The 23,373-nt window shown below is 43.1% G+C and overlaps 1 protein-coding gene across 1 annotated transcript; it reads left to right on the forward strand.

The window, feature by feature from the left end:
- The first annotated feature begins 57 nt into the window (after positions 1-57).
- On the forward strand, positions 58-5,696 carry LOC109908322 (translocon-associated protein subunit delta). The gene is made up of 6 exons (XM_020506949.2): positions 58-284; positions 468-586; positions 717-791; positions 996-1,085; positions 4,538-4,603; positions 4,757-5,696. The coding sequence occupies exons 1-6, from the start codon at positions 236-238 to the stop codon at positions 4,859-4,861; spliced, it is 504 nt and encodes a 167-aa protein (XP_020362538.1). The 5' UTR covers positions 58-235; the 3' UTR covers positions 4,862-5,696.
- Positions 5,697-23,373: the final 17,677 nt, after the last annotated feature.

Here is a 23,373-nt window from a genome sequence, read left to right on the forward strand (position 1 = left end):
TTAGGAGTTTATTCTAATGGCCTATAATAAAGACATTTCATATATTATCAGTGAGAGGTGACGTGTCAACAGAGTCACGTTCCCATAATGCATCCTGCGGATACAGTACACGTCATTACAGCGCACCGGTCTGAAAGGGTTTTTGAAGGAAGACGTGGCTGTAATAATTGGTGATATCTCGAAATAACTAGTTCAACAATTCTTAGTCGTGTTAACACATTTTGATAAATCAACCATGATGACCAGAATAGCAGCGTTTCTTGCTCTTGTATGCCTGTGCACGGGTAAGTAATTTCAGAGAATTACTTAACGTCAAGGAAATGTAGCTCTTAGCTCGCTAGTTAGCATCTGTAGCTAACTGATGAGAATTTGCTAGCGAGTTGACTATCTTTACAAGTAATGTGTTCATGTTTTGCAATGTTTGATACCATAAATCTCGAATAAAGACGTTTTTGCTGTCTGTTTAGGTGAGAGCTGTTCAGACCCTGTGATTACACCCTCTGCCTACACCACTTCTGATGCCGTCATCTCCTCTGAGTCCGTATTCATCGTGGAGCTCAGCCTGGCCTGTGCCAATGGAGCCCAGGTACTGTGGTTATCAAACTACATATAGTTTATATATGTGTTTTTATATATTATATATATATATATATATATATATATATATATATACATAATAATAATAATAAAAAAAAATGTGTGTCTTCCTTCAACAGAGTGTGGCTCTGTATGCTGATGTCAATGGAAGACAGTTCCCTGTGACTAGAGGCCAGGATGTTGGCAAGTACCAGGTAATACATGGCTCTGGTCATACACACACTGCTGTTTCCCAGACTAAAACAAATATGCTCAATGGAGAATCCCAGTTGAAAATGCTTTATAGGCCAGGGCTAGGCTTAATCGGTGTCCAGGAAACCGCCCCTATATGTCCAATACGCACTTATGAAGAGCAACTTGAGTGTTTAGCTGTATGACATATGTTTTCTGTTTCTCAGGTGTCCTGGAGCATGCCCCACAAACAGGCCAGCTCTGGTACATACCAGGTCAAGTTCTTTGATGAGGAGTCCTACAGCTCTCTACGCAAGGTAGGCCCTATAGTGTCTCTCTCACACACACACACACACACACAAGTGCTGTCTGCATAAGGTAGGTGCATTCCAGGGATTCTGTTGGGAAACTTTGGCGTTGGACAATGTGACCGGAAAGATTTTAATTGACCAGATGTTTGAGAAATGTCCATATACATTGGGTGCTGTCCACCTACAGTGTTTAAAATCACATTTAGATTATTGTCATTCATCTTAACAGAATAGATATTAGCCTGTAAAGTTAAAATATACCAACATGACAGGTTATATTGAAAAGCAAAACATTACCCGTTGTCTTCATCCCTGCTATAAATTATAAATGAATTAAAATAAAACAAACATTTAGCCTAGAAGAACACCTACACAGTAATAAAACACAACTTCAAAATACATTTGTATAATATAACAACCTGGGGGGCGGGGGGTCATGGTGAGAAGGGATCCAGCTTTTGTCAAATGTCCCGAAGCCACTCCTGCGTTGTCTTGGCTGTGTGCTTAGGGTCGTTGTCCTTTTGGAAGGCGAACCTTTGACCCAGTCTGAGGTCCTGAGCGCTCTGGAGCAGGTTTTCATCAAGGATCTCTCTCTCTACTTTGCTCTGTTAATCTTTCCTTCGGTCCTGACTAGTCTCCCAGTCCCTGCCACTGAAAAACATCCACACAGTATGATGCTGCCATCACCATGCTTCACCGTAGGGATGGTGCCAGGTTTCCTCCAGACGTGACACTTGGTATTCTGGCCAAAGTCTTCAATCTTGGTTTCATCAGACCAGAGAATCTTGTTCTGAGAGGGGTCTGTCGTGCCTTTTACTATGGAGTGGCTTCCTTCTGGCCACTCTACCATAACGGCCTGATTGGTTGAGTGCTGCAGAGATGGTTGTCCTTCCCATCTCCATAGCAGAACGGATTCATCGGGTTCTTGGTCACCTCCCTGACAAATGCCCTTGTCTCCTGATTGCTCAGTTTGGCTGGGCCCCAGCTCTAGGAAGAGTCTTGGTGGTTCCAAACTTCTTCCATTTAAGAATGATGGCGGCCACTGTGTTCTTGGGGACCTTCAATGCTGCAGACATTTTTGTTGTACCCTTCTGCAGATCTGTGCCTCGACACAATCCTGTCTCTGAGCTCTACGGACAATTCTTTCGACCTCATGGCTTGGTTTTTGCTTTGACATGCACTGTCAACTGTGGGACCCTATAGACAGGTGTGTGCCTTTCCAAATCATGTCCAATCAATTGAATTTATCACAGGTGGACTCCAATCCAGGAGTAGAAACATCTCAAGGATGATCAATGGAAACAGGATTCACCTGAGCTCAATTTCGAGTCAATTTCTAGCAAAAGGTCTGAATACTTATGTACATAAGGTTTTTCTGTTTAATAATAATATATTTGGAAGAACTTCTTTACCTGTTTTCGATTTGTCATGTAGATGTGTAGATTGCTGAGGATATTTAAAATTCATTTTAGATTAAGGCTGTAACGTAACAATGTGGAAAAAGTCAAGGAGTCTGAATACTTTCCAAAGGCACTGTAAACAATATTCGCTAAGGCAGGTTAATTTAGAGCGAGCTTATTTTACAACGCTCCTGTGAATCAAGGCATGCGCTATGCATTTAATGAAAGCACTTATTTCCAAAGCCATTTTACAGTTCTACTGGATGATGTGAACAAATGTTATGTTTATTGTAATTTAAACTATTGTGGGGTCGTGACTTGACGTATGTTGATCTCACCTATTGGAGGGGGGCGTATGTTGATCTCACCTATTGGGGGGGGGGCGTATGTTGATCTCACCTATTGGGGGGGGCGTATGTTGATCTCACCTATTGGGGGGGGGCGTATGTTGATCTCACCTATTGGGGGGGGGCGTATGTTGATCTCACCTATTGGGGGGGGGCGTATGTTGATCTCACCTATTGGGGGGGGGGCGTATGTTGATCTCACCTATTGGGGGGGGGCGTATGTTGATCTCACCTATTGGGGGGGGGCGTATGTTGATCTCACCTATTGGGGGGGGGGGCGTATGTTGATCTCACCTATTGGGGGGGGGGCGTATGTTGATCTCACCTATTGGGGGGGGGGGGCGTATGTTGATCTCACCTATTGGGGGGGGGGCGTATGTTGATCTCACCTATTGGGGGGGGGGCGTATGTTGATCTCACCTATTGGGGGGGGGGGGGGCGTATGTTGATCTCACCTATTGGGGGGGGGGCGCGTATGTTGATCTCACCTATTGGGGGGGGGGGGGGCGTATGTTGATCTCACCTATTGGGGGGGGGGGGGCGTATGTTGATCTTACCTATGGGGGGGTTGAACTTGCCTGTGGGGGATGTGAACTTGCCTATGGGGGTGGGGGGGTTGAACTTGCTTGGGGGGGTTTTGAACTTACTTGGGGGGGGTTGAACTTGCTTGGGGGGGGGGTGTTGAACTTGCTTGGGGGGGGGGGGGGTGTTGAACTTGCTTGGGGGGGGGGGGGGGTGTTGAACTTGCTTGGGGGGGTTGAACTTAATTGGGGGGGGGGGGGTTGAACTTACCTATGGAGGGGGGGGTTGAACTTACCTATGGAGGGGGGGGTTGAACTTACCTATGGAGGGGGGGTTGAACTTACCTATGGAGGGGGGGTTGAACTTACCTATGGAGGGGGGGTTGAACTTACCTATGGAGGGGGGGTTGAACTTACCTATGGAGGGGGGGTTGAACTTACTTGGGGGGGGTGGGGGGTTGAACTTACCTATGGAGGGGGGGTTGAACTTACCTATGGGGGGGGGGGTTGAACTTACCTATGGGGGGGGTTGAACTTACCTATGGGGGGGGTTGAACTTACTTGGGGGGGGGTTGAACTTACCTATTGGGGGGGGGGGGGGTGTTGAACTTACCTATTGGGGGGGGGGTGTTGACCTTACCTATTGGGGGGGGGGGTGTTGAACCTACCTATTGGGGGGGGGGGGGTGTTGACCTTACCTATTGGGGGAGGGGGGGGGGTGTTGATCTTACCTATGGGGGTGTGAAATAATACCCTGTCGGCGTGCACATGGGAAACAGGGATAATCAACACATTCTTCGCCAATTTTGCCCCTCCCTTTATTAGGATCTCAAGTCTTTTGTGTAAGTAAAGATAGAAACTTTTCCAAGCAGCTTGAAGATTTATTAGCCTATGAATTATATTTGCCTTGGAAGTTGGAGCATATCCACTGGTGTTTTACATAAATTAATAACAAGCATTTCACAATGGATTTTTTTATTTTTCTCACACGGACAATTTGGCCGGCAACACTTATCAACGTTTTTCTTATTTTTGTATTTATTGGCTGAACGCTGTCATTTACAGGCTACCAGGAACCCTGGTGGATTCATGCTTGTCTGTTTGTGCCCCTGCCATTTGATTAAAGAAATACTGTAGCTTTTAGCCATATGCAAATGTTTGTCTGTTTTTGTATTGTTTGTTTTATCCAGGCCCAGAGGAACAACGAGGATGTAGAATCCATCCAGCCCCTTTTCTCTGTCAATGTAGATCACAGGGTGAGTCTGTGAAGAGCATAACCAATGAATACCGATCACCACTTATGGATGTGTCTTCTACGCACAATACAATTTGAAAATTGGAAACTCCTAGTGTACCTCATTCTCATCTGAGATTCCTTCCTAACTGCGGCTTTGTCTTGTCTATTCTAGGGAGCGTGGAACGGCCCGTGGGTGCCTACTGAGGTTATGGCTGCTCTCATTGGCATCCTGGTGTATTACCTGGCTTTTAGCGCTAAGAGCACCATCCAGGCATAAAGGACTACACGTCCCACTGTTCTCTAAGAGCACCATCCAGGCGTAAAGGACTACACGTCCCAAGGTTCTCTACAACTGGCTCTCTGAAAGATTTTTGAATGCTGGTGATTTTTCTAACAATCCAACCTGAGCATACCTTTGGCAGAACAACAATATGCCACCATCCATTTTGAGATACGGAACTAGAACAATTTGTTTTGTAATTATTTTATATTTTCAACGCAGGCTGATTTATTTTCGATCAATTCCTAGAAGAAGCCATTGTTTTGTCAACCAAAAATAAATGACGTACACCTCAATCGAACCCAATGTACCCCACTGATTGCAGTCATTTTTGTTCAAAAGCAAACCCAAGTTTTGAAAGTGAAAGGACTGTTTCTTTTGACCAATGCTGACTTCCTTCCACAGCCTCATGCTTATTGCTTATCTTCCAGTGGACTTAACCCCTGAAAGACAAATATATCTGTCCATCAGTTCATGGTCTTTCTTGTAAAGGACTCATGTATTGTGTGATATCTGTACTGATACTAAACACTCAAAAAAAAAGCTGGTTCTGTACGTACAAGGGTCTGAGTAGAAGTGCTGATCTAGCATTCGGTCCCCTCGGTCTTATGATCTGAAAGGCAAAACTGATCCCAGATCAGTAATTATACACTGAGACACTGAATACCAACCCTGGTGTGCAAGACTCTAAAGCCCCTGTGAACCTTGTAGTGGCTGACTGATCTAAATGTAACTGTTGTTGCACTGGCTGGCTGATGAGGCCAAATATTTCAGGATTGGTGATTATTTGTTGCTCGGTGGTCAAATTAATAAATAAATGGTTCGATTTTTATCCTAGTGTGTCTTACTCCCAGTGTGTGTGAGGCATGTTCTACAGCACCCATAATGCCATACTGTCTTGCATTATGGGTACTGCAGTACATCATGCTACAGTCTGTGATGTGACATCTGCTGCTTCGTACATGCATTACCATGGCTGGATTATAGACTGGGTATGCAGGATACCCCCCCCCCCCCCTCTAATTTCGCTGGAATGTTTGTCACTTGGAATGAGGCATTACAAAATATGTAAAATTAGGTAGTGAGCTTTAAAATGCCAACATTGTCTTAACAGTCAAGGGGTAGGAGGGTGGATTTGTGAAATTGGATGCCTGTTATACTGTATAGGTTTTCAGTTGAGACCTGTAATTTAGTGCAAGTGGGGCCACCTGTTTGAGCCCCACATTTTTAGCAACAAAATATTTAGGGGCTTGCCTGTTATTTTGGATTTAATACGTGTCACATGTCAGTTTGCAAACGATATAAATATAGTTTGCAAACAATATTTATCATTGAATTAATAAAGCCGCATACAAACATGGTCTTTTTATAGGAGCATTGCGCTGTGATTGGCTCAGTGTTCTGTCACTCATAGGGACACTACGTCATCGCCAAGTTTGTCCTTAAGGGTTGACATCCAAATGTCAGCCCTTTGGGTCCTGCCATAGAGTTATATTACAAGTGCCCTTCCAATAAGGCTCAAGGTCATTGGCCACAGATAAAATGCAAACCGCTCAGCTCTGCCTCCAGGACCAGATTCATCCTAATAAATATCAGCCTGCTCTTGACTCACCACTATCTTTCCAATGTACTCACAACATCCTTTCTACTTGAACTGTGGAGATAAATTCTGAAAAAAACACCAGCTTAAAACCAGTTTTTCCCTAATGTATATGTCTTTATTAGCTTCCGTATTAACTATTTTCTTTTCTCTCACCTTTCACAATTGTTTGTGTTGTATTATGTGGTAAACATATCCATAAATCCCTGCGTCACATGCCTACTGCTGTAAACAGTGTCATGCATGACTTTAAAGAGACTGAGGCCTCTATCGAAACCCTGATTGTCCCCCAAGTGGACATATATATGGTGAACTACTTTTGACCAGAGCCCTAGGGGTCCTGGTCAGAAGTAGTGCACTATGTAGGAAATAGGGTGCCATGTAGTGCACCAACCTCTTAATGGAACCAGTGGTTATGTTCATCTTGTGGAGGAAGGCTCAGGGGGTAGGGATAACTGTCATGCCGTGGTATGCCTTGATGGAGAGGGGAGAGAATGCTCTATATTTCAAGATTGGAGGAAGGAGCCTGTTTTTAAGTGGCTGCTCCAATCTCTCGCTCTCTTGTCAAATGCACTGAGTATACCAAACATAAACACCTTCTTAATATTGAGTTGCTACCCCCTGTCCTTTTGCCCTCAGAACAGCCTCAATTTGTTGGGGCATGGACTCTACGAGATGTCGAAAGCGTTCCACAGGGATGTTGGCACATGTAGACTCCAATGCTTCCCACAGTTGTGTCAAGTGGGCTGGATGTCCTTTGGGTGGTGGACCATTCTTGATACACGGAAACTGCAGTGTTGCAGTTCATGACACAAACAGGTGCGCTTGGCACCTACTACCATACCCTGTTCAAAAGCACTTAAATATTTTGTCTTGCCCATTCACCTTCTGAATGGAACACACACAATCCATGTCTCAAGGCTTAATAATTCTGTTTTAACCTGTCACCTCCCCTTCATCTAAACTGATTGAAGTGGATTTAACAAGTGTTACAACCTGGCTCAATATTGTAACAAACAATGGGAAACCACACACTGAGTAATGTAATAACAAAATAAATTTATTCCATAAATAAAGTAAACAATAATCAGATGAGGCATAAAGGTCAGTAAATTAGGTGTCAACTACCAACGCCACAAATAAACAATCAAAGGTATGCATGGAGAGAGGAATCTCTTGTAGAATGGGGAAACAGTGGCTTTATGCCACAGCTGAACTTTCACAGGTGTGCCCCATAGGCACTGATGACCCTCCCAGCTCCGCCCACCTCTCCTACTCCGCCCACCAATGACGTCAATCATTTTTTATTGAACCTATATTTTAACAGGGAAGACATATCGAGACCTTGGTCTCTTTTCCAAATGCGCCCTGTATATAAATATACACATTATAAAAATATATGTATTTATTCACACACAAAAGCAGATTTACCTAGTTCGGTTTATGAAGTAGGGCCTTGTAAACAAAAAGGGAGTAATGAAGACATCTACGGGTCTTTAGCAAAGTCCACTGAACCTTTTGATACGAGATACAGTATCAAAACTGTCACCTGTAACAAAACGAAGGGCACTATGGTAGATGGCATCCAAAGGTTTAAGAGTAGTAGGTAATAGTGTATATCGTGATACCTGAACTAAAGTACAGTCGTGGCCAAAAGTTTTGAGAATGACACAAATACTGTAATTGCTGGACTATTAAGCGCACCCGAATATAAACCGCACCCACTGAATTATTACAAAATATGTATTTTGTACATAAATAAGCCGCACATGTCTATAAGCCGCAGGTGCCTACCGGTACATTGAAACAAATGAACTTTACACAGCCTTTAAACGAAACACGGCTTGTAACAAAAATAAATAGGCTTTAACGAAACACGGCTTGTAACACAAATTAAATAGGCTTTAACGAAACACGGCTTGTAACACAAATTAAATAGGCTTTAACGAAACACGGCTTGTAACAAAAATGAAACAGTAGCCTACCAGTAAAGTCATTGGTCACTATCTTCCTCCTCCTGTGCACTGAAGTCATCTCCTTCGGTGTCGGAGTTGAATAGCCTCAGAATTGCTTCATCCGATGTTGTATCGTTGTCATTGTCGCTCTCGTCACTTTCATCCGGAGGCAAATACCCCGCTGAGCTCATGCTGCCCCTTCAACACGCAGCAGTCCAGCCTTTCGAAACCCGTTGATGATAGTGGATTTTTTGACAATGCTCCACGCTGTCAGGACCCACTGGCAGACTTGACCATAAGTTGCTCTTCGCGGCCCGTTGTAGTGAAGGATTTCTCCCCACTTGTCATCCAAGCCTCCCACTGAATACGGAGCGCCACCTTAAATGCACGATTTACACTGATGTCGAGTGGCTGCAAATACTTTGGGCCATCTGCTTTTCTTCCCTCTGAAAGGTTTGTTGTCTTTTTGCACTGAGTCAGTTCCTCACGCTGCTGTTTACAAAGTCTTATAATCGACTCATTAAGGCCAAGCTCCCATGCAGCAGCTCTCTTTCCTTTTCCAACAGCCAGATCGATCGCCTTCAACTTGAAAGCTGCATCATATGCATTTCTCTGGGTCTTTGCCATGATGAGGGTGACAAAATTACTACCGTAATCAGAACCATGGGAAGTTTGAGCGCGCTCGATTTACGTCACATTATGTGACGGTGCTCAGTTTTTTGGCGGCATGAATCTTGTGAAAGCGGGAAAAATCCATAAATTAGCCGCGTCATTGTATAAACCGCGAGTTTCAAAGTGTGGGAATAAAGTAGCGGTTTATAGTCCGGAAATTACGGTATACATTTTCACAAAGTCTGCTGCCTCAGTTTGTATGATGGAAATTTGCAAATACTCCAGAATGTTATGAAGAGTGATCAGATGAATTGCAATTAATTGCAAAGTCCATCTTTGCCATGCAAATGAACTGAATCCCCCAAAAACATTTCCACTGCATTTCAGCCCTGCCACAAAAGGACCAGCTGACATCATGTCAGTGATTCTCTCGTTAACACAGGTGTGAGTGTTGACGAGGACAAGGCTGGAGATCACTCTGTCAGGCTGATTGAGTTTGAATAACAGACTGGAAGCTTCAAAAGGAGGGTGGTGCTTGGAATCATTGTTCTTCCTCTGTCAACCATGACTACCTGCAAGGAAACACGCGCCATCATCATTGCTTTGCACAAAAAGGTCTTCACAGGCAAGGATATTGCTGCCAGTAAGATTGCACCTAAATCAACCATTTATCGGATCATCAAGAACTTCAAGGAGAGAGGTTCAATTGTTGTGAAGAAGGCTTCAGGGCGCCCAAGAAAGTCCAGCAACCGCCAGGACCGTCTCCTAAAGTTGATTCGGCTGCGGGATCGGGGCACCACCAGTACAGAGCTTGCTCAGGAATGGCAACAGGCAGGTGTGAGTGCATCTGCACGCACAGTGAGGTGAAGACTTTTGGAAAATGGCCTGGTGTCAAGAAGGGCAGCAAAGAAGCCACCTCTCCAGGAAAAACATCAGGGACAGACTGATATTCTGCAAAAGGTACAGGGATTGGACGGCTGAGGACTGGGGTAAAGTCATTTTCTCGGATGAATCCCCTTTCCGATTGTTTGGGGCATTCCGAAAAAAGCTTGTCCGGAGAAGACAAGGTGAGCGCTACCATCAGTCCTGTGTCATGCCAACAGGAAAGCATCCTGAGACCGACCATTCATTTGTGGGGTTGCTTCTCAGCCAAGGGAGTGGGCTCACTCACAATTTTGCCTAAGAACACAGCCATGAATAAAGAATGACATCAACACATCCTCCGAGAGCAACTTCTCCCAACCATCCAGGAACAGTTTGGTGATGAACAATGCCTTTTCCAGCATGATGGAGCACCTTGCCATAAGGCAAAAGTGATAACTAAGTGGCTCGGGGAACAAAACATGGATATTTTGGGGCCATGGCCAGGAAACTCCCTCGGCCTTAATCCCATTGAGAACTTGTGGTCAATCCTCAAGAGGCGGGTGGACAAACAAAACCCCACAAATTCTGACAAACTCCAAGCATTGATTATGCAAGAATGGGTTACCATCAGTCAGGATGTGGCCCAGAAGTTAATTGACAGCATGCCAGGGTGGATTGCAGAGGTCTTGAAAAAGAAGGGTCAACACTGCAAATATTGACTCTTTGCATCAACTTCATGTAATTTACAATAAAAGCCTTTGACACTTATGAAATGCTTGTAATTATACTTCAGTATTCCACAGTAACATCTGACAAAATATCTAAAGACACTGAAGCAGAAAACTTTGTGGAAATTAATATTTGTGTCATTCTCAAAACTTTTGGCCACAACTGTATATTATTCTCTTATCACTGATTTTCACAAAATATTACATAATGTCAATGTGAAAAGAACAATTCTACAAATGAACTACTACTGAGAAAGTCCAGCAGGAATAACTAAAATACACTGAGTTTACAAAACATTAGGAACACGTTCCTAATATTGAGTTTCATTCTACAAGGTGTTGAAAGCGTTCCAAAGGGATGCTGGGCCATGTTGACTCCAATGCTCCCCACAGTTGTGTCAAGTTGGCTGGTTTTCGTTTGGGTGGTGGACCATTCTTGATACACACGGGAAACTGTTGAGCGTGAAAAACCCAGCAGCATTGCAGTTCTTGACACAAATCAGTGCTCCTGGTTTCATTAAACGTTTTCTCCCCATCACCAATTAGCAGTACTCTCAACTGGACAGTGTGTGGCAGCTGTGTGCTGCATGTCTGTTGTTCACACCATTATAATGAAACAGTGTTGCTACACACTCTCCAGCTGAAACCTCATCACTTTATATCTATATATAGGTCCCTCTACGGGTTATCTAAGATTGTCACAGGAACCAATACATTTAAAGCTATATAATAGCAATACAATGCTAAACAAACATTTCGCCCTATGTTTTATCATTAAACTTTTGTGTGTTCTATGTTATTCCATTCAGTCTTTTCCTTCATTCATGACACATTGTGAATATTTCATATGCCTCTATGACAACATCTGGCCTCTATACAGTAGCAGTGTCTGGACTCTCTACAGTAGTAGTGTCTGGCCTTCTTCTACAGTAGTAGTGTCTGGACTCTCTACAGTAGTAGTGTCTGGACTCTCTACAGTAGTAGTGTCTGGACTCTATACAGTAGCAGTGTCTGGACTCTATACAGTAGTAGTGTCTGGACTCTCTACAGTAGTAGTGTCTGGACTCTCTACAGTAGTAGTGTCTGGACTCTATACAGTAGCAGTGTCTGGACTCTACAGTAGTAGTGTCTGGACTCTCTACAGTAGTAGTGTCTGGACTCTATACAGTAGTAGTGTCTGGCCTCTCTACAGTAGCAGTGTCTGGACTCTACAGTAGCAGTGTCTGGACTCTATACAGTAGTAGTGTCTGGACTCTATACAGTAGCAGTGTCTGGACTCTACAGTAGCAGTGTCTGGCCTCTCTACAGTAGCAGTGTCTGTCCTCTCTACAGTACTAGTGTCTGGACTCTACAGTAGCAGTGTATGGCCTCTATACAGTAGCAGTGTCTGGCCTCTATACAGTAGTAGTGCCTGGCCTCTCTACAGTAGTAGTGTCTGGCCTCTCTACAGTAGTAGTGTCTGGCCTCTATACAGTAGCAGTGTCTGGCCTCTATACAGTAGCAGTGTCTGGCCTCTATACAGTAGCAGTGTCTGGCCTCTATACAGTAGCAGTGTCTGGACTCTATACAGTAGTAGTGCCTGGCCTCTCTACAGTAGTAGTGTCTGGCCTCTCTACAGTAGCAGTGTCTGGCCTCTATACAGTAGCAGTGTCTGGACTCTACAGTAGCAGTGTCTGGCCTCTATACAGTAGCAGTGTCTGGCCTCTATACAGTAGCAGGGTCTGGCCTCTATACAGTAGCAGGGTCTGGCCTCTATACAGTAGCAGTGTCCTGCCGTAGCAGTGTCTGGACTCTACAGTAGCAGTGTATGGCCTCTATACAGTAGCAGTGTCTGGCCTCTATACAGTAGCAGTGTCTGGCCTCTATACAGTAGCAGTGTCTGGCCTCTATACAGTAGTAGTGCCTGGACTCTACAGTAGCAGTGTCCTGCCTCTATACAGTAGCAGTGTCTGGCCTCTATACAGTAGTAGTGTCTGGCCTCTCTACAGTAGTAGTGTCTGGCCTCTCTACAGTAGCAGTGTCTGGACTCTACAGTAGCAGTGTCTGGACTCTATACAGTAGGCCTCTCTACAGTAGTAGTGTCTGGCCTCTCTACAGTAGCAGTGTCTGGACTCTACAGTAGCAGTGTATGGCCTCTATACAGTAGCAGGGTCTGGCCTCTATACAGTAGCAGGGTCTGGCCTCTATACAGTAGCAGTGTCTGGACTCTACAGTAGCAGTGTCTGGCCTCTCTACAGTAGTAGTGTCTGGCCTCTATACAGTAGTAGTGTCTGGCCTCTATACAGTAGTAGTGTCCTGCCTCTATACAGTAGTAGTGTTTGGCCTCTCTACAGTAGTAGTGTCCTGCCTCTATACAGTAGCTGTGTCCTGCCTCTCTACAGTAGTAGTGTCCTTCCTCTATACAGTAGTAGAGTCCTGATTCTATACAGTAGCAGTGTCCTGCCTCTATACAGTAGCAGTGTCCTGCCTCTATACAGTAGCAGTGTCTGGCCTCTCTACAGTAGCAGTGTCCTGCCTCTCTACAGTAGCAGTGTCTGGCCTCTATACAGTAGCAGTGTCCTGCCTCTATACAGTAGCAGTGTCCTGCCTCTATACAGTAGCAGTGTCTGGCCTCTCTACAGTAGCAGTGTCTGGCCTCTCTACAGTAGCAGTGTCCTGCCTCTATACAGTAGCAGTGTCTGGCCTCTCTACAGTAGCAGTGTCTGGCCTCTCTACAGTAGCAGTGTCTGGCCTCTCTACAGTAGCAGTGTCCTGCCTCTATACAGTAGTAGTGTCCTGCCTCTATACAGTAGTAGTGTCTGGTCTAGGCTTATCGATGGATTTAAAGGAAGCGTTTCTATTTTAGTGATTGCTTGCTGGGAACTAGACAGTGTGACAGTGAGTATTACAGTATACGCATATAGTATATATATGGTGCAATTTGGGACACAAACCAAACAAAGCTTCCCAAAACCAGCTTTTGACTAAACAGGGTATTTTGTTTGTTTTACTTAACTCTTATGACCGCTGTGGTTTATCATATTTGCTGCCTACATGTGAGGTCATTTGCCTGGTGTCAGGATATATATATTTTTAAGGGGACATAGGTTTGTGTGTGCGCACTCGCACGTATGGGGCAGTTGTGTGTGTGTGTATATATTTATATATATATATATATATATATATATATATATATACACACAGTGCCTAAAGAAAAGTCCACACCCCAATTGGATTTCTTCACATTTTATTTTGTTACAAAGTGGGATTAAAATTGATTTAATTGTAATTGTCAACAATCTACACAAAATACTATGTAGGAGTAAAATGCCCCAAAAAATTATGATTATTGAAAAATAAACACTAGTACACCTTGATTAGATAAGTATTCACCCCCCATGAGTCAATACATGTTAGAAACTCCTTTTGCAGCGATTACAGCTGTGAGTCTTCTTGGGTAAGTCTCATAAGAGTTTTGCACACCTGCATTGTGCAATATCTGCTCATTATTGAATGGGCAAGGTCAAATATTTTTGTGCCTTTTGAACGGAGTATGGTAGTAGGTGCCAGGAACACCGGTTTGTGTCAAGAACTGCAACGCTGCTGGGTTTTTCCCGCCCAACAGTTTCCCGTATGTATCAAGAATGGTCCACCACCCAAAAGACATCCAGCCAACTTGACACAACAGTGGGGAGCATTGGAGTCAACATGTCCCAGCATCCCTTTGGAACGCTTTCAACACCTTGTAGAATGAAACTCAATATTAGGAACGTGTTCCTAATGTTTTGTAAATTGTGTATTTTAGTTATTTCATTTGTAGAATTTTCTTTTCACTTTGACATTATGTAATATTTTTTGTGAAGATCAGTGATAAGAGAATAACGTACTTTAGTTCAGGTAACACGATATACACTGTATTAACTAAACAATGTACAAAGTACACGTTAGCTGTGAGAGAGAGCATGCATAGAAGACACTCCCAATCACCAAGCCTGTTCCTGTGCTATGGTATGACTGGGAGGGGAAACAAAGGAACAAGTGGATCAAGAGATGTACTGTAAATGGAATGAACAAATAAACTGAGACCAAACCTGGGACTGACCCATACAGTACGTACTGATATGGCTAACCCTTCCTTTCTTTCTCCCTGCTCTCTGTCTAACGGCCCTCCCTGCGTTGCTAGGGCCTCTTGGATTAACACCACCTATCTAAATGCCATCCGCTGTGTTGCTAGGCCCTCTTGTATTAACACCACCTATCTAAATGCCATCCGCTGTGTTGCTAGGGCCTCTTGGATTAACACCACCTATCTAAATGCCACCCGCTGTGTTGCTAGGCCCTCTTGGATTAACACCACCTATCTAAATGCCACCCGCTGTGTTGCTAGGCCCTCTTGGATTAACACCACCTATCTAAATGCCATCCGCTGTGTTGCTAGGGCCTCTTGGATTAACACCACCTATCTAAATGCCACCCGCTGTGTTGCTAGGCCCTCTTGGATTAACACCACCTATCTAAATGCCACCCGCTGTGTTGCTAGGCCCTCTTGGATTAACATCGACTATATTTGTCTTCAGCCGTCAACCAAGTCATGGTCCCAAATGGCACAATATTCCTTATTTAGTGCACTACTTTTGACCAGAGAAATTTGGAATCAAAGGGAATAGTAGTGCACACGTCAGCAACCCAGAGTCAACAGTTGGTTGAACAGATGTCATTACTGGTTGAAATATGGTCAAAATGACATCATTACTGAAATATGGTTGAAATTGTGTCATTGCAACCAGTTTTGTCCACTGAGAAAGGTTTAAATGTTTAAGTACAGGAATAGTTTTCTTTGTTTCTTTATTAGTTGTACAATATATCAACACAGTACTTTCATGAGACTAGATGTAAATAAATACGTTAGTTGTAATTGTTCTGCCTACCTAGAGGTTACAAATTCTTCACACGAATAAGAGATTAAACAGAAGAGGAGAAACATCCAGCAGCAGTTGACTGGATAACATCATCATTGTTGAAAAGAGAAATCCCATCTGTTTCAGTTGTTTGAGGGTGGGGTAACAGTATTAGTTAATGTGGTGGGCCGTGTCCTGTGAATGATTACACATTCCTCATGATCGATGAAACATACAACAGCCCATTACTTGTATCAACATTTCTTCAGTTCACTGATAGTTGTTGAAAAGAAAGTCAGCCAGAGAGTCTGTCTGCTAGCCCATCTCTGGCTCCGTATGTAGGATTTAGAGTGTGGAGTTAGGATTTAGAGTGTGGGGTTAGGATTTAGAGTGTGGAGTTAGGATTTAGAGTGTGGGGTTAGGATTTGGAGTGTGGATTTGGAATGTGTGGGGTTAGGATTGGGAGTGTGGGGTTAGGATTGGGAGTGTGGGGCTAGGATTGGGAGTGTGGGGTTAGGATTGGGAGTGTGGGGTTAGGATTTAGACTGTGGGGTTAGGTTTTGGAGTGTGGGGTTAGGTTTTGGAGTGTGGGGTTAGGTTTTGGAGTGTGGGGTTAGGATTGGGAGAAGGGCACTCCAACCATGGAGGAGTTTGGGAAACCCTGAATTAGATCATGGGGTAATTGGGTTGTAGTGTACTGTAGTGTAGCATTGTGTCTGTTCTCTGTCAGGAGGTGTTAAACAGGCTCTGCTCCGGAGGCCTCCGCACGCACACACACACACACACACACACAGCCAGGCTGGGGCTCTGGGCCGCAGACACCATAGGAGTGGAAACTGGCGTCACGTAAATTCATTTCAAATGAAGTAGTAGCTACCGGTCCCGACCGGCTGTTTTCTACCACAGACAGACAGAGAGAGAGAGAGAGGGAAAAATACAGAGAGAGACAGAGAGAGACGGACGGACGGACGGACGCCTTTGTTGAGGCCCTTCAGTTTCGAGGAGGGTTTCGTTGCTGAAGAGCTAAACATAACAGTTTAATAAGCCATCAACAAAGTAATAGAAGTAATAGAAGAGTTATTATGTTATATATTTTGTTTGATACAGTAGAGTACCACCTGTGGCTGAACAGCACACACTGGTATGTTACTGAGAATAACGGATGGTTCATATGCTGTAACGCTCACCATTGATCTATGGGAATTGTTTTACAGTATGTCTCTGACAGTAGGCCTATGGGCCTGTCCCATATGGCACCCTATTCCCTATAATAGGACTCTGATCAAAAGTAGTGCAGTTCAGTAGTGGAGTTCAGATTTGGTGAATTCAACTTGAAATCAATCAAACATTTCACCATGTCATTAGATTTAGGTTCAAAGTTTAGGGAAAAAAAGACAATGCCCTTACGTTGATGACTTTATTTAAATCCAATCAGTTTTCCATGTTGATTCAATGACATCACATCGATGTTTGGGGTTGAAATGATGTGGAAACAATGTTGATTCTACCGGGTTATGCCCAGTGGGCTCCGAGTAAATCATCTGAGAGTTTCTCTGTCTTTCACACCCACTGGTCACAGCACCATGACACAGCAATTGTGTTTTGAAACACATTTCAAAAGACTCAGACATGCTAACATACTATATTTCAGTGTCTGTGAAATGCAATTGTAAAGTGCGCAAGAGCAGGTATTTTTCTTAGACCTACATTTCCCATAAAACCTGGAAAAGAACTACAAAAGAAAGAAAAGAGCGCTCATAAAAATATATCAGTTGTTTCTCTCTGGACCACATGTCTGTTTTTACCAGGTTGGACAAATCCCAGGTTCTTCAACAGGCATGGAAAAACACAGGTCTAGAAAGAAAACCTTTTTTTTTAAAACACTCCATAACCATGGCAACAACAGGTGGGTGTTAAGCAATAAACTTTCACCCTGATTATATTGGCTGCGAAACAAAATAACCTCAAGCGATAATACAAATAATATAAACACAAACTCCTGTCAAAAGTATTCACAGAGCAATTTGGGGGGTTTTGATATCCAGCTTAACAAAACAATGTGTGACTATATTAAGAGTATGACTGATGAGGTTGCAAACAGTTGCAGTTCAACTTTAGTCGTAAGTATTGGCACCGCAATTGCCTGTCCTGGTAAGAAACAAACTCCCCAAATAATATTTGCAGCTGTTCTTACCAACTAGTCTCTAGATACGCCTCGCTAAATAAAAAGTCATCAAGGGAATGAAAGAGAGAAAGAAAGAAAAGCTTTGTATTTGAATAACGTGATGGTTTGACCAGATTGTTTGCTTTTCCTATTCTGTTACATCATGTTCTGTTACATCAACCTTGTATGTCACCGGGCAGGCCATTCATACAGTCACACAGCAGGTTGTTCATTTCTCTAATACTCTCTCTCTCTCTCTCTCATTCACTCACTCACACACACACACACCTTCTGTCATACCCTGTCACACACACGCAACGATCCAGGCAGCCGACCCTGCAGAGCCGTCTCTGTAATGAAGAAGTGACCTTGACTGGAGACATCAGACAGAATGAGCCGAACCCAGATGCAATCAGCATGAGTCCTCTATATGAACAAAGTCCTGCGTTCAAATACTATTTTAAATAATTTAAAATGCCTTTATCTGCGCTTGATTGAGCTTGCCTGGCTTAACGGGACAATAGAATAGTCCAATAACTGCAATCCTTGTCTATCTGGCACTCCAGGCAGGCCAAAGCAGATGCTTAAAGTAATAAAAAATTCCTCTGGGCACAGCCGGAGCTCTGAACCGAGCACCTGGCATATTACAAATAACCACTAGTCCTGGTCTGACTGCCATCTATAAAGGTCCTCTGACAGCATTCAAGATTATAACAGACATTGGTGTTTCATGTTTGTCCCCGGGCAGGCAAGTCTGATAGGCAAGACTGCCCCTGCGAAGACATGTTAATAGACAATAGGGAAATGTTTCTAGGAACGATGTTGTATTTCTTGAGGAAATCTTGTTTCTGTTTTTCTTCCCATCCTCTTGTTTCTCTAGTCTTTAGTTGTGGTTGTGCCACAGATGGACACGCTTAGCCGGCTGTGTAGCTGTGTGACCATGTTATTCCCAGAGAACGTAGCTGTGTGAACTTGTTATTCCCAGAGAACAACTGTGTGACCATGTTATTCCTAGAGAACATAGCTGCTGTTCCTAGGGAACAACTGTGTGACCATGTTATTCCTAGGAAACATAGCTGTGTGACCATGTTATTCCGAGAGAACATAACTGTGAGACCATGTTATTCCTATAGAATGTAGCTGTGTGATCATGTTATTCCTAGAGAACGTAGCTGTCTGACCATGTTATTCCTAGAGAACATAGCTGCTGTTCCTAGGGAACAACTGTGTGACCATGTTATTCCTAGGGAACATATCTGTGTGACCATGTTATTCCTATAGAATGAAGCTGTGTGACCATGTTATTCCTAGGGAACATAGCTGTGTGACCATGTTATTACTAGAGAACGTAGCTGTGTGACCATGTTATTACTAGAGAATGTAGCTGTATGACCATGTTATTCCTGTAGAATGTAGCTGTGTGACCATGTTATTCATAGGGAACATAACTGTGAGACCATGTTATTCCTATAGAATGTAGCTGTATAGAATGTAGCTGAATGTAGCTGAGAACATAGCTGCTGTTCCTAGGGAACAACTGTGTGACCATGTTATTCCTATAGAATGTAGCTGTGTGACCATGTTATTCATAGGGAACATATCTGTGAGACCATGTTATTCCAATAGAATGTAGCTGTATGACCATGTTATTCCTGTAGAATGTAGCTGTGTGACCATGTTATTCATGTAGAATGTAGCTATGTGACCATGTTATTACTAGAGAACGTAGCTGTGTGACCATGTTATTCCTATAGAATATAGCTGTATGACCATGTTATTCCTGTAGAATGTAGCTGTATGACCATGTTATTACTAGAGAACGTAGTTGTGTGACCATGTTATTACTAGAGAACATAGTTGTGTGACCATGTTATTACTAGAGAATGTAGCTGTGTGACCAGGTTATTCCTAGATAACGTAGCTGTGTAACCATGTTATTCATAGGGAACGTAGCTGTGTGACCAGGTTATTACTAGAGAATGTAGTTGTGTGACCATGTTATTACTAGAGAATGTAGCTGTGTGACCAGGTTATTCCTAGATAACGTAGCTGTGTAACCATGTTATTCATAGGGAACGTAGCTGTGTGACCAGGTTATTACTAGAGAATGTAGCTGTGTGACCAGGTTATTACTAGAGAACGTAGCTGTGTGACCATGTTATTCCGAGAGAACATAACTGTGTGACCATGTTATTCCTTTAGAATGTAGCTGTGTGACCAGGTTATTCCTAGAGAACATAACTGTGAGACCATGTTATTCCTATAGAATGTAGCTGTATGACCATGTTATTCCTGTAGAATGTAGCTGTGTGACCATGTTATTCCTGTAGAATGTAGTTGTGTGACCATGTTATTACTAGAGAACGTAGTTGTGTGACCATGTTATTACTAGAGAATGTAGTTGTGTGACCATGTTATTCCTATAGAATGTAGCTGTGTGATCATGTTATTCCTAGAGAACGTAGCTGTCTGACCATGTTATTCCTAGAGAACATAGCTGCTGTTCCTAGGGAACAACTGTGTGACCATGTTATTCCTAGGGAACATATCTGTGTGACCATGTTATTCCTATAGAATGTAGCTGTGTGACCATGTTATTCCTAGGGAACATATCTGTGTGACCATGTTATTCATAGGGAACATAGCTGTGTGACCATGTTATTACTAGAGAACGTAGCTGTGTGACCATGTTATTACTAGAGAATGTAGCTGTGTGACCATGTTATTCCTAGAGAACATAACTGTGAGACCATGTTATTCCTATAGAATGTAGCTGTGTGACCATGTTATTCATAGGGAACATAGCTGTGTGACCATGTTATTACTAGAGAACATAACTGTGTGACCAGGTTATTCCTAGAGAACATAACTGTGAGACCATGTTATTCCTGTAGAATGTAGCTGTGTGACCATGTTATTACTAGAGAACGTAGCTGTGTGACCATGTTATTCCTATAGAATGTAGCTGTATGACCATGTTATTCCTGTAGAATGTAGCTGTGTGACCATGTTATTACTAGAGAACGTAGTTGTGTGACCATGTTATTACTAGAGAATGTAGCTGTGTGACCAGGTTATTCCTGTAGAATGTAGCTGTGTGACCAGGTTATTCCTGTAGAATGTAGCTGTGTGACCATGTTATTCCTGTAGAAAGTAGCTGTGTGACCATGTTATTACTAGAGAACGTAGTTGTGTGACCATGTTATTACTAGAGAACATAGTTGTGTGACCATGTTATTACTAGAGAATGTAGCTGTGTGACCAGGTTATTCCTAGATAACGTAGCTGTGTAACCATGTTATTCATAGGGAACGTAGCTGTGTGACCAGGTTATTACTAGAGAATGTAGTTGTGTGACCATGTTATTACTAGAGAATGTAGCTGTGTGACCAGGTTATTCCTAGATAACGTAGCTGTGTAACCATGTTATTCATAGGGAACGTAGCTGTGTGACCAGGTTATTACTAGAGAATGTAGTTGTGTGACCATGTTAATAGACATGTTAATAGACAATAGGGAAATGTTTCTAGGAACGATGTTGTATTTCTTGAGGAAATCTTGTTTCTGTTTTTCTTCCCATCCTCTTGTTTCTCTAGTCTTTAGTTGTGGTTGTGCCACAGATGGACACGCTTAGCCGGCTGTGTAGCTGTGTGACCATGTTATTCCCAGAGAAGGTAGCTGTGTGAACTTGTTATTCCCAGAGAACAACTGTGTGACCATGTTATTCCTAGGAAACATAGCTGTGTGACCATGTTATTCCGAGAGAACATAACTGTGTGACCATGTTATTCCTGTAGAATGTAGCTGTGTGACCAGGTTATTCCTAGAGAACATAACTGTGAGACCATGTTATTCCTATAGAATGTAGCTGTATGACCATGTTATTCCTGTAGAATGTAGCTGTGTGACCATGTTATTACTAGAGAACGTAGTTGTGTGACCATGTTATTACTAGAGAACGTAGTTGTGTGACCATGTTATTACTAGAGAATGTAGCTGTGTGACCAGGTTATTACTAGAGAATGTAGTTGTGTGACCAGGTTATTACTAGAGAATGTAGTTGTGCGACCATGTTAATAGACATGTTAATAGACAATAGGGAAATGTTTCTAGGAACGATGTTGTATTTCTTGAGGAAATCTTGTTTCTGTTTTTCTTCCCATCCTCTTGTTTCTCTAGTCTTTAGTTGTGGTTGTGCCACAGATGGACACGCTTAGCCGGCTGTGTAGCTGTGTGACCATGTTATTCCCAGAGAACGTAGCTGTGTGAACTTGTTATTCCCAGAGAACATAACTGTGAGACCATGTTATTACTAGAGAATGTAGCTGTGTGACCAGGTTATTCCTAGATAATGTAGCTGTGTGACCAGGTTATTCCTAGATAACTTAGCTGTGTGACCATGTTATTCCTATAGAATGTAGCTGTGTGACCATGTTATTCCTAGGGAACATATCTGTGTGACCATGTTATTCATAGGGAACATAGCTGTGTGACCATGTTATTACTAGAGAACGTAGCTGTGTGACCATGTTATTCCTATAGAATGTAGCTGTGTGACCAGGTTATTCCTAGATAACGTAGCTGTGTGACCAGGTTATTACTAGATAACATAGCTGTGTGACCAGGTTATTACTAGATAACGTAGCTGTGTGACCTGGTTATTACTAGAGAATGTAGTTGTGTGACCATGTTATTACTAGACGATGTAGTTGTGTGACCATGTTATTACTAGAGAATGTAGCTGTGTGACCAGGTTATTCCTAGATAACGTAGCTGTGTGACCATGTTATTCTTAGGGAACAACTGTGTGACCATGTTATTCCTAGGGAACATAGCTGCTGTTCCTAGGGAACAACTGTGTGACCATGTTATTCCTAGGGAACATAGCTGTGTGACCATGTTATTCCTGGTGAACTTACCTATGGCGGATAGAAAATATATGAAAGCCAGGCTAGAGAGTGTCCTGGACAGATAAAAATAATCTCTGTTCCAGAAGAGAACCCACAGAAGTTTTTTGACACTGGCGTGGATATTTCCTTATCACATCATTCCTTCAAGGTTACCGCAACTATGGTGGATCATGAGTAACCAGACTGGAAAACTACGGTTCTGCTTGGCTTGGCTTGGCTTGGCTCAGTAGTGTGAATACTACGGTTCTGCTTGGCTTTGCTTGGCTCAGTAGTGTGAATACTACGGTTCTGCTTGGCTTGGCTTGGCTCAGTAGTGTGAATACTACGGTTCTGTTTGGCTTGGCTTGGCTTGGCTCAGTAGTGTGAATACTACGGTTCTGCTTGGCTTGGCTTGGCTCAGTAGTGTGAAAACTTTGGTTCTGCTTGGCTTGGCACAGTAGTATGAAAACGACAGTTCTGCTTGACTCAGTAGTGTGAAAACGACAGTTCTGCTTGGCTCAGTCGTGTGAAAACGACAGTTCTGCTTGGCTTGGCTTGGCTCAGTAGTGTGAAAACTACGGTTCTGCTTTGCTTGGCTTGGCTTGGCTCAGGAATGTGTAAATCACGGTTCTGCTTGACTTGGCTCAGGATTGTGAAAACCACGGTTCTGCTTGACTTGGCTCGGCTCGGCAGTGTATCAAGGACATAATATTGAACACAAATCATAGAGAAGTGTTGAGTCACCATGACCATCAGTCTACTGTAATTGACCTCCTATACTTATACTGCACCATCTGGCCACATATGTTCAGTTCACAAA

This window comes from Oncorhynchus kisutch, linkage group LG17 (assembly GCF_002021735.2).
Source record: "Oncorhynchus kisutch isolate 150728-3 linkage group LG17, Okis_V2, whole genome shotgun sequence".
NCBI classification, from domain to species: domain Eukaryota; kingdom Metazoa; phylum Chordata; class Actinopteri; order Salmoniformes; family Salmonidae; genus Oncorhynchus; species Oncorhynchus kisutch.

Bases quoted from the DNA above. Each gene is read 5' to 3' on its own strand.
- LOC109908322 (XM_020506949.2), top strand. From the start codon at position 236: ATGATGACCAGAATAGCAGCGTTTCTTGCTCTTGTATGCCTGTGCACG. The intron at 285-467 runs GTAAGTAATTTC...CTGTCTGTTTAG, and splicing joins TCTTGTATGCCTGTGCACGG to GTGAGAGCTGTTCAGACCCT. The intron at 1,086-4,537 runs GTAGGCCCTATA...TGTTTTATCCAG, and splicing joins CCTACAGCTCTCTACGCAAG to GCCCAGAGGAACAACGAGGA.